Raw genomic sequence first — 14,158 nt, 5'->3', positions numbered from 1 at the left:
GACAGTTATCCTAGATCTTAAGTAGAAGTCTTTAAAACCTGTTATTTCTCTAAGAGAAATAAAATTAAGGATTTCCAGGGATGGGAGGCTGTTTCTGTAAATTCTGCAAAATCTTATATATCCACTAGGTGGAGATCTCAGCTTCAATCATCTTGTAAGAACAAACAGGGCTTCGAGATCAACACAATGGATCCTGAACAAAAGGAATTTTAAGGAGCTTTATTGCCAATTGTCATTAATTTAAGATTTTGAAAACCGAATAACCCATTAGCATGTAGCTTTCAAGGTTTGATCTCTTGAGTTTAGCATGCCACTATTGTTTGGTGTGAGTATACCTCCTTGTGCACCAGAATTAAATGTGCTTGTAAATATTAGATTTAAAAGCAGTAACAGAATAAACATCTCTCAGTCAAAGCCACATTTACGTGAAAAATATAGATATACTCTAAGAATTTTATTATTGACACCCCTGTAAAATGTTTAAAGCATACCTTCGCAATATAGAATATCATAATATTTCACATTTTCTAGTGGGGGAAAAAAAGCTTAAAAAGGAAACAAGCTTCCTCTTCTCCTGTCTCTATATTTGTGTAGGTCTCTGTATCTTATGTCTACATTTGGCTTATTAATAATATTATTATTAAAAAACGAGCTTTATGAAGCCTAAAAGTTTATTAGAACAACATAAATATTGTTTACATGCCCCACCTATGTAGTTTCCCTTCGTATTCAGAATTGCTAAATGATAGAACTTTCTTATTCTGAAAGTCCCTGACCTTATTACCCCTCTTTTTCCTCTTTTCTCACTAAGATTCAACATTTCCTTGCTTTTAACTCTAACTCCTCTTCCCTCTATTTTTGTTCAGACTCTCTGCCTGAGCTTAACTCCTATGCCATCTGTCTACCTTCCCCGATCTCACTTCATTTTGTTAACCGCCTCTAAGGTGAGAAGGGCATCTATACCAACCTCTTGCATGATATATTTATTCTAATTGACAGTTCCCTCAGCTTTGTAGATCAGGTTACTTTTTTCTTGGTAGCTATCTTTCCTTTTCCTATTCCTATTTTTTAAAAGCACTGTGGGGCCCTTAGCTTTGTTCTCTTCCCTCTCACTGCCAATAATATCCCTGACATCTAAGGGCCTAATGAGTTCTTGGTCACTAGCTGACTCTCAGAAGGCAGTGATGACAGTTCTCCTGGACTCTTTTCTCTCTTCTCTTTGTGAAATCCAGTGTTTCACCTGTTTATGATGTACGCTTTGAAATAGTTCTCAGGTATACCCTTGTCCCTAAATCCCCATGGTAACCATTCAACTGGATGACTGTTAGAAGCAGCCCCGCCAGCTGCTCTGACTTTAGTGTCTTTTGCCTCAGTTTCAACAGTCTAGTTCTCTACCTTTATTGGGCACAAATCACCTGGGGTGCTGTTAAATGCATAGTCTCAGGTTCCATCCCGGAGATTTTAATTTAGTAGACTTAAGGTAGGGCCCCCAAATCTTCATTTTAAAAACATTTCAGGGTAATGTGAAACGCAAAGTTTGCAGCCCACACATTAAGAAACAATGCCTAGCGATTCCAATGAACACTAGACAATAATTCAGTGTTTGATTCACTGGAGGAACTATAAAACAATTTTTTGAGTAAGTGGATAAATTCTTCATACCAATCTCAGATGAAATTTCCAAAAAAAAAATTTATTGTATCTTTTCACTGCTTTAGAGGTAAACATAACATATAACTGCCTATAATTTCATGTCCAAATTTCCTATTCTAGTTTTTGAGCTTTCCAAAATTTGATACCACCTAAGTATCAGTACTTTTTTCCAACATTTTCAGGAGGCTGGTGTTGTCACTGTCCTCTATGTTCTATCTTTATGAGTCTTGACTAAGAAGACATGCACTGGAGAAAATACTGTGCTTCAAATTCAAGGAATGAGGTAAAGATAGACATGAAAGAAAAAATAAGTAGTGACGTTGATAACCCAGAAAGTAATGAACAGGATAACATGGTGTTAGTGTCTTAGATCTAAAGATGAACTTGTTTCAAATGGTACCTGGTATAAGAAATTTAATTCCTTAGTGGCTACAGTGTTCCAATGACTAATAATCCTCTCTCTTGGGTCTTTTCTCTCAATGAATTTGCATGTGTTCTCTTCACTAGGACTATTTTTCTCTCTCACCAATCCTTCATTCAGCAAACTCGTATTATGCTTATGATCTCAGCTCAAGTGTCACCACTTCTGGGAGCTACCCTAACTCTTTGTCCTCCAACTTGCTACTTAGTATTCCTTTAGTATGTGTTCTTATAAACTCTTGTCTGCCTTAATCTTGGCATGTAACTATAAATGTGTTTAATTAATTAATCTCCATATGACTACTGGGCCTTAAACTCCATTGAAAGCACATTTCCATTGAATCCCCACACCTACCTGTGGACGCTACCTAGTAGGGACTCAATGAATAACTGGTGAAGAAAAGAATGAAAAATCGCCCATTGTTTTTTTTTCCTCACTACTCAGCCTACTGACATGGTGAAGACCTTACTGGGCAATGTAATGATGACTCAGTCATGTCACGTGCAGAAGCAGGTGGATACCACAGCCAAGCCAGGGCCCAGCTGACTGACAAGCGCAGATGTTGCCAGCCAGCTGAAGACTTTTTTTTCTTAGTAGGCTTTTTCTTCATCTTTATTCCTGAAACTCTTCACCAGAGCAAAGACTCTACGCTGATAAATTATACTGCTTAGCAGTACAACGTTTACACTAAGCAATAGACTTTTGGCCTCTTAGTATGTTTTTTCTCCTTAATAGTACCTTCCTTTGGCCCTATTCAGTTTCTGGTTTTCATTTGCCAATGTTTTGTTTGAAGCATTTGCCCATTCTACCCAAAAAAGTGCTTTTAGAATCTGCCAATGACTTGTTTTTATCTCCAAACTAAAACTTTCACATGTCCCTTATCTATAATCAAAAGAGTCAGTTAATAAATGTGAAAGAGATTCCCTTGATTGTTATTTTATGTTAAACTTTAACATAGCTCACATCCCACAGACAGAAGGAAATTCTGGATTAGGTGCTTGACACACTTATTCTCAGAAAATATACCTGAGGCTCACATTGAAAGATGAGGAAAGGCTTTTCCAAACTATTTGAGGACACACAATATTCAAGAAGGAACTTTCTGGACATAAAATCCAGATGTGGAAATCGGAGGCATGGATAAGCAATAGTGGTATTCATTCATTTACTCAACAAATATTTTTGAGCATCTTCTAGGTATGGTTCTAGGTGCTGGGGTTATAGCAGCAAACAAAACAAAACAAATAAAAATTTTCTGCTCTTCTGGAGCTAACATTTTGGTAATGAAAGAAGATTCTACAGAAATAAACATAAAATAAGTCAGATTGAATGGTCAGGAGAAAATGTTATCCTCTGATTTACTTAATCCATATCCCATATGAATCTTCATTTTTCTTCGTAAGAGTTTCTGCCTACACAAGTAGGATTGGGTATTGACTGGGTCTCTGTTTTGCCTTTAGAAACAGAATGAAAAACTTGTTTTCTCCTTCCAAACATCTGGACTAGGGCTTATTCTATTTTTCCTTTGGTGAGACATTTACTGAAATAAGAACAGCCTCACTGTATCTATTCTTTTGTTGAAGAGAGATTAAGTGGCTAGGAAGGATCAGAAACAAGGTTGTATAAGAAAAGGACAATAATAACTAGGATGATTTGGACTAGACAAATAAGAACCATTAGGCCTTTAGGTATGAGACTCTCCAGTGTGAAGAATGCAAACTAACACCCTCCATTCAGAGCAGAAGAATAGATGGACTGATGACAAAACACAAGGACTTTAATATACAACAAAATATACTGGCAGAGGGATTCTTAGACCCTGGACCAACCTATTATCAGGAGAGAAGTTGTGGGATCTCCTCTGTCAATCTCTGAGAACAAAGCAGACATTAACCTCTCTACAAACTTAAGAATTCTTTCTTACAGGCAGATGGTATGGGATTTTATTCTGTGATTATTTTCTCTCTACTCTCTTAGATCCATGATCATACTTAAAAATTTCTTTTTCATTGTTTACATATCCCACTTTACTTATTCCTTCTGTAACATTGATCCCTCCATTTGAGCCTATGCTGTTATCCACATTATCACTCAGTCACTTAGAGAGTTAGAGAAGGGTTAGGACCCAGGTCTTCTGCCTCCTGCTTGAGCCCAGGCCACTAAAGACCACTTGCCCTAAAGTCTTTGCCTGAAGGCCTGCCTCGTGGTTAAAAGCCAACCCAAATCCACCTCGTGCCAAGTTCCCTTTTTCAGAGAATGACTAAGTGTGGCTCAAGCGTAGTTAATAAAATTGCAGCTGAGATGAGACTGTGAGTCATCTGTCATACCCTGGTCTCTCTTTTACTAATCAGTTGAGAGAAACATTTCAAAATCAGAGAGCAGCAGCAAAGAAATATGAGATACTCAGACTTCTTGAGGCAATTAGAGACTAAAGAGCAGAAGGCAAATCAGTCTTCCCGCCTTGACAGTCTTAAAATACACACTGAAAGTAGACTTTGGAGTTACACTATTTGTGACAGATTTTGACCATAACACATTTTCTAAGAGGAAATAAAAATTACTCACTTCAGGACATGCATTCCACCCTCGCATCAGCAGAGAGGATATGGGCTTGGGAATGGAATAGCCAATGGGAGGTCTGATGTGGTGGTAAGCCATGTCCGCTGCTGCGGCTGCTGCAAAGCAAATGGTCATGTCAGGTTTGAAATGCACATGTTTATTTCAAGAAACATATGAACAAAAAAGGCATCAAAAATTAATGTATGCAACATCAACAGAGACTCAGAGACTTCTAGGCTGTTTTTATCCCCAATGCTTTAAGCAAAACAGTGGATAATTTGATACTGTAAGTTTATCTTTTTAATTGTTCATTCATTTGACTGCTGATTCAACAAAATAATGAGCAGAGGAAATTTACAAAGGAGCAAAGGAACATACAAAGGAGCATGCATGGATCAAAGAGTTTAGTCTGTCTGAAGTGTAATGTATGTATGTGATGTTCATAAAGGTGAAAGCCCCATTGGACATAATGTACAATGTCATAAATCCCAGGCTGAAGAGCTTATATTGTGCATAGCAAAACAGGGGATACCGCTGAACCTCGCACTTCTGAAAGCACCTGTATCACTTGGGCAAGATAGATATTTTTTAAGCTTAAATCCTATTACTGGTTACAAAGATGTTGGGATTCTAATTTTTAATGCTTATAAAGTTATTTGTTAAACTCAGACACTTCAAATCCATTATTTTAGCTAATATTACTCATTGATCAAATTCCCCAGTGCTGCCTGACTGCACAGATTTCTGAATATTGCTCATCTCAAACTCCACATCGTCTGTGTTGGGATTCTTGAGACTTCATTGTATATTCCTGATGGCTAAATATTTTTCTGTTCTGCAACCAGTGATCTCTATAGCCCCTTAGAAGCCAAGCTTGTAGCTACTTCAATTGGATACATTTTGTATCAGGCATCATGGTAGATACCTACATAAATTCTTTCAATCTTTGTAACAGCCACACAAGGTAGGTAATTTTGTGTGTGTGTGTAACTAGTTTTTAATTTATAAACATGTTATATATAACTAGTTGGTGCAGTCTTTTGTTCCAAAGTCTATGCTCTCTTCAGCACACATCATAATGAAAATATTCTGTAAACAACACATGGTGCTCTGTTTATTTCTCAGAAAAATTGCTCTGTACTGGTGGGAGGATAAAATTCCAGGTCATTGCTGCTTCCTGTCTTCTAGATTGTTGTGTTGTGAACATCTGTCTATATCTTAATGACTTTTGAGATATAACCCACAATCACTACCTCTCCTTTACTAAAATTTACTCCCATTGAACTCTGTTTATACATCTACTTCCAGATCTAGTGAAATTACATGCAATGTAATTTAATTAACATTTTGCTTTATGAATTATTCTGAATGACTATTTAATTTTGCCATTTGTAGAATTACCACATTCTTTGTAAAACTTTAGAAAATTAAAAGAATTAGAAAGAATAATATGTTATAATTTAGGGAAAACCATTGTTCAAATATTTTGCATATTTCTTATATAGTCTCTATATCATTGAGCTTGTGTCAATATATGATTATGTAATTCTTCTTTTCTTAAATTAAAGCATTAATTTAAGCAAGCAATTAAGCATATTCTCATGTTATTAAAACTCTGTTAACATATTTTAAGGACTCTGCATTTAGCATGATTTACTTAATCATTTCCCAATTTTAGGTTGTTTCAAATTTGGGTGTAAACATGTCAAAGAATACCTTTTTGAACACAGGTTCCCTATTTCATAGATTATTCATTTATGATATTTTTGAGGTGTAAAAATGATATGTGAAAGGGCATAACTACTTTAAAGACTTTGGTACATACTGATAATTTTCCTAACAGTTGTACTAATTTATATTCTCAACAGCAAGTGTGTGAGAGGGTTATCATATCTGCACCAGAATTAGGTTTTCTTATTTTATAAAAGATGTTGCTAACTTGAGAGGTAAATATATCCACTCATTTGTTGTAGTTAAGATTGTATTCATGCTTATCAAATGTGTCACTACTTATCAAATGTGTCTTTTGCATCACAAAACAACATTTTGGATTACTTTCATTGGTTACTCTTGGCTATTTTTAATTCTTTCTAGAATAAGGTAAATTAATAAACTGATGCTTAGTGATAATTGATCTTCTAACTCTGCTCTACTTTGTTACCTTACGATCATTTGGATATTGTTGAGCTGGTACAGCTATAAGCTATATAAACCAGTATAGTGGACCCATTTAAAATAATTATACACATTCTAATGGGTGGAGGAGAGACTATTCATAAAATGAGTTAAATTCAGATGCAGGTGGAAATCATCCCCCTATGAAACTCTTAGATTCCAATATAAAGTGTATAGAGTTACTTGCTTGCCTCTTGGCACTGTGGCTGGAAAATCAGTTTAAGATGAATGATATTTAATTTTTCATTATTCAAAGTAGATTCTGCAAAGCCTTGGCTTCTCCTTCTCCCCTTTGCTTTATGCACTCTTGGCAGTGATACTACTCATTAGCACCTCCACCGGAAAGTGGGCAATGCAACATGAGGGGTTATGAAATTGAAATTTGTCACTTTGAGATTGTTTTGTCAGTCCTGCCTAAACAGCCATACTACACCAACAGCTCGGAAATTTTCTGGTATTACAGATTCAGGAAAGTGACTGTCAGCCCATTAATCAAATTTTTACCTTGATTACTACAAAAATATGTTAAAGCATTTATGTAAATGCTGGTTTCTACTTTCACAAATGAAACTTTGCCATTAAAAAAGAATAAGGCTAAATTTTAAAATATCAATAACTATTTAATGAGCAACTATTATTCTTTCAACACTATCCTGTGATAATTATCAATCATTTAGTAAAACTTATAATCTAAATTTTAGAACAGGACTAATAGAACTTTCTGCAATGATAAAAATGTTCTCTGTACTGTTAAATATAGTAGCATAAGGCTTTTGAGAACTTAAAATGTGGCTAATATGATTGAGAAGTTGAACTTTTAATTTGTTTAATTTCAGTTAATATAAATTTCAGTGTAAATAGTTATGATTAGTGGTTCTCATATTGGATAGCACAATTCCAGAGCATAGTTCTCACTCCTGTTATCCTGAATAACAAGACTTGAGTTAAACACAATTTCATGAGTCAGCCTCAAGGGTCTATGTAACTATGGTGTCAATTTGTGGATTCAAGTTCTTCATTGTTTATCAATACTTTATCATAAAAAGAAGAGATGTGAATAGAGATTGCCAGTGTTATTTCTCAAAAGAATAGACTAGTGAGTTACACAATAGATATTCAATACAACATGTAATAACCCTCATTCATTTATTCATATGTCAAAATGTATTGAATGTTTTATGTAAGTGATAATAGACAAAGAAAAAATTTGGTGTTATTTTTTTCAATGAAATTTGGTAAATTAATGAATAATTATAAACAAATGAATGACTGAATTTTTCACTGCTTTTTATGGTTCAATTGTAAATTCTAAAATTTGATTCCTTTTGCTTGGAATGCTCTTCCCTACTCTGTTTTCCTTCATAACATCTACTGTCATTTAGGTCTCAGCTTAGATTGACTCTCTTTGGGTGCCTTTCCTATGTACTCCCACAGCATGCTGTACTATCGTAGCATGTGTTATATTTAATTTCCTATTTACTTGCTTGCCTTTGCATATACATTATAAGCTCCTTGAGGTCAGGGATTGTGTCTTGTTACCACTGTGCCTGTGCCTAGCATCATAACTGGCAACTAGCAGGTATTCAAAAAGTATGCAGTGAATAAATCAATAAATGAAATAGTTCAAAATATTATCTGACTAGACCATAATACAGATTCTGGTATATTGGACTCAGTAAACATTTATTGAATGAATGAATGAATGAAGATGAGGGATTAATGCCAATGAATATCTTACTCATTATTATGTTTTCAGAACAAAGCACAATGCCTAGACATCAAGAAACATGGTTTAGTTTAATATTAAGTTACAATATAATTAGGTAAATCATTGAGATCTAGTGGCAGATTTACTCAATAATATTATCTTTTGTTCAAAACATTTGGGGGGCTTCTATAAACTGAAGCAGTACAACATATTAAGAAATTCCCTTACTCAGGAAATCTAGAGGCCTAATTTTCGGTTTAGCTTTTCTCTAAACTCTCAGGGAGATGCTCATTAAGCCAATTCTCCTCTGTGAGTGATAATTTTGCTAAATGTAAGATGAAGCAGGGAGGACACAGTGCAATGGTGACAAGCATGGGCTTTGGGGACAGGGAGCTGTGCGTTTAAGCCTGACTCCATCTTTTACTAGTATATAACATTGAGCAAATGTCTTATCCCAATAGAACCTAAGTTGCAGGTGGTTATTAGGATTAAAGGAGATAATACAGAGCACCCTGGCACATTGTTGGCTCTCAGCAAGTGTTATCGGTGTTGTTGCTTTTATTACTATCATCTACAGATCTTAGGGTCTTACTGATTCCTTTTAGTCTGAACTAGAGAACTAAATATCAAAAACCTCATGGCATGTTTTCTGTTCTGTTTAGAATACCAGAAATCTTAGGTCATTTTGAGGTTCTCTTTGGCTGTGAATAACACTATTACATTGAGTTACTGCAAATTTTAAGGCTACAAACTGTCTCATCTGTCATAAGGCTCAGCCCATAATGCAATACGGCTATTATGGAGAGGATGATGATGCAGCTCTCCATGATGAACTTAATTATCTATACCCTGCTTATGGATAAATTAGTACTAGATTCTGAATTCTTAAAGTAGCCTCTCACCATTTTCTATTTTATAAAATTAAATCTAGGCATTCTCATATTAAAAAGATAAAAAGAGAGTAATAAAGTACAATATTTTGTTAGTAAGTTTTGACTAAGATAAAAATCGCCAGAATTTTTTTTTTTCAATTTTGATTGTGTGTATGTGTGTTCTGAAAAACACAACTGATTCTATTTCATTGCTTTTAATGTCCAGGGCTGTGGTGAGACAAAGCAAGTGTGTTCTACCATCCTGGAAAGAGCTGAGACACATTCTTTGTTAAACTGACACTTTTCAATGATGTATCACCAGAGTATATAACATCTGAGAGAGACCATGAGATTGTAATCTTGAGATTGCACTAAGAATGGCTTAATTTTTTAAACCACATCCCATTCTCATTACATACTGTCAGAAGAATAGATTAATTTGCTCCATTGTCTGTTCTCATTGCAATCTTTGTCAGTGTAATGAAGTATTGGAATGTTAATATCACAGAAATATCACCATCTATTGGACTGATTTGATCTTTCCAGTGATCTGTGTAATGATTGGTTGGCTCAGCTCTTCTCAGTGATAAACTGATAAAGATTGGCACAACAAACATGGGGTTTCAGAACTTTAGCTCACTCCTATTTTCCTACCACTTGTCAAAGCACAGTCCACATCATCAGTGTGCTTATACCCTTTGAGGTTATTATTATATTCATGATGCTTTAGGATCCTAATCAAATATGAAGAAGAACACAATTATCTAATATTTGAGGAGGAGTAGCAGACTCAAATGTCTATCAATATGAGACCTGTGGAATAGCTTTGTTTCTAAAGGTACTTTTATTCAGATTTTTAAAAAATACACAGGAGGCAAAAATGTCTACAAGCCATCTTTGGCTCCTGGACTTCCAGTTTGCAACTCTGAGTTAAAGTCTCAGTATAAAGTCTCACCAAAACCTGGCTAGCATAAATTGGCATATGTTCTCAATTTGCTGCTACATCCCAGACTTAGTTTGAGCCTGGCATTAAGGAATCCCAGGATACAGAGTTGAGTCTCCTTGTGAACCAGCTGGCATCACACAGGAAAATAAAAGAAAAACAAGAGGCTCTCTTTTTTGGCCCCAGACTATAATCTGAAAGTAAGCCACAAAATTGGATACCTGGTTATAAGGGAAAGAGATTGGATAAAATACATATTGATAGATTAATTCATCCCAGCTTTCTTCTTTAGTTTCTCATGATTTATCAGAGGAGACAAGCCTAAGAGAGGAATAAAATGTAGGAGGCAGGTGTTGATTTTTTTCTCTAAAATGTATCCAGGACAGCTCTTGTTTGCCAAGTTGTACCAGCTCTTTTTTCATCTTGCCTGGTGCTTTTCTCTCTGCTTGGCTTCACACCTTGGCTCCTTCCCCTCCTAATCTCATCATTTCTCTCACAAATCTGCTCCTTTTCCTGTATCTGTCATTATCCTGCTGGGTAAGCCAGAAGCCTAGAAGTCACCCTTGACTCCTCTCTCTCCCTTTTGCCCCCACCTCAATCCATTATGAAGTCCTATCAAAATCTTCCCAAACCAACCTCCTTTCTCTTCCAAAGCTATTACTCCAATTAATATCATAGATATTTCTTCTAGAAGAAATGGTCTTCTTGCTTCTGGTTTTAAACTTCTCCAATCCAGCCTTCATTTTTTAACAGGAGGGGACATTCTAGAATAGTAATAGAATTATACTATATCCCTTGAAATTCTGCAGTGACATCCATTGTTGACACACACAAGGCCTGTGATGGTTAATCTCATATGTCAACTTGAATGGGCTAAGGATACCCAGATAGATAGAAAAACCTTATTTCTGGGTATGTGTGTGAGAGTGTTTCCAGAAGAGAGAACATTTGAGTCAGTAGACTGAGTAAAGAATATCTGCCTTCTTCAATGTGTGCAGACATCATCCAACCCCTGAGTGTCCTGATAGAGCAAAGAGGCAGAGGAAGGGTGAATTAGCTCTCTCTTTTGGAGGGGACATCCATCTTCTCATGATCAGAACTTCAGGTTCTTGGGCCTTCAGACTCTGGAATTTAAACCAGCGGCCCTCCTGATGCCCAGGCCTTTGGACTGAGGCTGAAGTGCAGCACCACTTGCCTGGTTCTCCAGTTTGCGAATGGCATGTTACAGGGCTTCTCAGCTTTCATAATGGTAGGAGCCAATTCCCACAATAAATCCCCTCTTATATATCTAAATATATGTATCCTATTGCTTCTGTTTCTCTGGATAACCTTGCATTATACAAGGATTTTCTCCATCTAGCTTGAATTTTACATATACAATCTGTCTTGTGACTGATGCCTTTGTGTTTTCTGATTCATTCGTACTGAATGAATTATTTGTGAATTTGTCATGCCTGTGGACCTTGCTAATACTGCTTTCTTCTGGAACACCTTCCCCACCTCCCCACTGTTTACCTATTTAATTAGAAGTCATCTTTTTAAGATGCAGTTCAGGTATCATCTGCTCTAACAATCCTTTCCTGATAGCCTTTTACCTCCTCTAGTCTCCTTAGTACTCTGTGCTTCTCTGTGCTTCTCTCTAGTTGGTACTTATTCTGCTGATCGTACTTTTCACTCCCCCTCTTCACTATGAGTAGTTTGAGTGCCTTATTCCTCTGCATTTTACTCTTACTCTAGCACAGTTCTTGGCCCATAGGAAGTGCTTAATGGTGGCCTAAAGATAATAATAATAGCTAACATTTATTGAGTGTTTACTATTGTTAACCACTGCTTCAACCTTTTGGGGTAGGTCCTATTATTATGCCAGTTTAAAAAATAAACTGAGGTATAGGTAGGTTAAGTTATTTGCACAAAGTTGCAAGACTCATGCTGTTCTACATTATGCCAATTCTCTTTAGCCCCTACAGTGTCAGCTTACAAAATGTTTTTTCTTTAAAAAATTGCATAAATTGCTAACATTGAAAAATGTGTATATTTCTAAACAAACAAACAGAAATTAATTGATATGGTAACAGTGAGCAGGCAGACTTACATTCCTGCTCATCACTATTTGGATAGAGCTGGGTAGCAGCTGTCCCCTTGACAGACCACGTGATTTCCTATTCATCACACTGTTCTACTTTGATCGTTTGCGTGCTTCCCCTGGCCCTTTAATTTGACCCTTCTTTACTTTGACCTTTAAGGTGGTAGATGTGATGGATTCTCAGTTCTTTCTAAACTTGAGATTATCAAGTTAATTTGAATGTATACTATGCAAAAGAGACCCTAACTTTAAGATCTTCTGAACATTTACTTATCACTTGTGTAGGAGTCAATGCTAATATTGGTGTTCTACTTTTATATTTCTCCCAGGAGGTAGTCTGCTGCTAAATACAGAAGGATGAGCTCTAGAAATGTTGCTACTACCATAATTGATAATGCTGTCTCACACTGTAGTCATGGATTTGCTCCTCATTGTAAATGGCTAATATGTAGCTTATATTGAATCTGATGCTTCACATAATTTATTGCTGAACATATGCTAGATTGCCTAACCACTGCAATGATATTAGCCATCTTGTTTCTTGATTCATGGTAACTGTCCAACTTTAAAAAATTCAGCATCTATCATAAACAAACTTTCTTTCCAATAAAGTACTACACATTTTAATATCTAGGATAGTGGAATCAAGTTATTCTTAGGCAAGACTTTTAACTTTTTTTTATTAAATAATATTCTCCCTCTAAAAAGAGTAAATATTTATGGGGGTCCATGAGAAAGGGGGGTCTTTATCCCCTTGAAATATTAATTTTATAATTGGCAAAGCATAATGGAGTAGAGAAAATTGCAAAACTATGTGGGTAAAATATGATAAATACTATGATAAATGGTAGCTTGGGATATGGATGAAACTGCAGTTAACTTGATATTGGAGCATTAAGAAAGATTTTTTTGAAGACGTTATATTTAAGCTAAGATGTAAAAGTAAATTGGAGTTAGTATGATGATAGTGGGGCAGAGTGTCTCTGACAAAGAGACTCCTATGCACAGAGACATGGAGGTGAGAGGGAACACGCTGGGGAAATGAAATAGTTCCCTGTGGTTGGGATGACTACAGATGACAGGCTGCATGTGGCAAGAAGGAGATCTAGGGAGGAAGGCAGGGACGTAATCAGGAGGGGCTTTGTAGATTGTTTTAAGAAATCTTGTTTTTATCTTAAGAGCAAAGAAAAAACATTGGGGATTTTAAGTGAGGAAAGCCATATGATCAAACCGAATTTTTAGAAAGCTAAATCTAGTGACTGGTGGAGAAAAAGATGATGAGCAAAACTGACGACGGGATACTATTTAAGATACTGTGCAGTATTCTACATGTGAAATAAGGAAGTAGCAGTGGAGATGGAGATAAGTGGATGTATTTGAGAGATACAGAGTGGGAACCTGGTGTGGTGGCTCGTGCCTTTAAGGCTGAGGTGGGAGGATCGCTTGAGCCCAGGAATTCGAGACCACAGTTTACTATAATCATGCCACTGCGCTGCAGTCTGGGGTGACAGAGCAAGACCACATCCCTTAAAAAAAGTCAAGAAGGAGAAGAGTCAAGGATGAATTTGAGATTTCTATTATATCTGGGCTTCCTAGAGAATGAGAATGCCACTCAAGTATAGAATCATAGGAAGACTTGACCTTGTATTACACTTTTCCCTTACAGTTGCAGAGAGTTTCTAATTTACAAAGTTCAGTCAGAAACTTCAATCTCATTTAATCCTCATAGCATTTTTGTGGTAGT

The 14,158-nt window shown here is 36.1% G+C and overlaps 1 protein-coding gene across 1 annotated transcript in view; it reads right to left on the bottom strand.

Moving 5' to 3' along the window:
* TNNI3K (TNNI3 interacting kinase) overlaps positions 1–14,158 on the bottom strand; it is a 284,808-nt gene that overhangs the window by 72,760 nt on the left and 197,890 nt on the right. Inside the window, exon 21 of the mRNA XM_069478078.1 lies at positions 4,640–4,749. Coding sequence (XP_069334179.1) covers positions 4,640–4,749 — 110 coding nt within the window. The remainder of the gene's footprint in view (positions 1–4,639; positions 4,750–14,158) is intronic.

Source organism: Eulemur rufifrons, chromosome 8 (assembly GCF_041146395.1).
Source record: "Eulemur rufifrons isolate Redbay chromosome 8, OSU_ERuf_1, whole genome shotgun sequence".
Lineage (NCBI taxonomy): Eukaryota > Metazoa > Chordata > Mammalia > Primates > Lemuridae > Eulemur > Eulemur rufifrons.
Note: the sequence above shows the minus strand (reverse complement) of the source record. Positions and strands in the feature narration are given on the sequence as shown.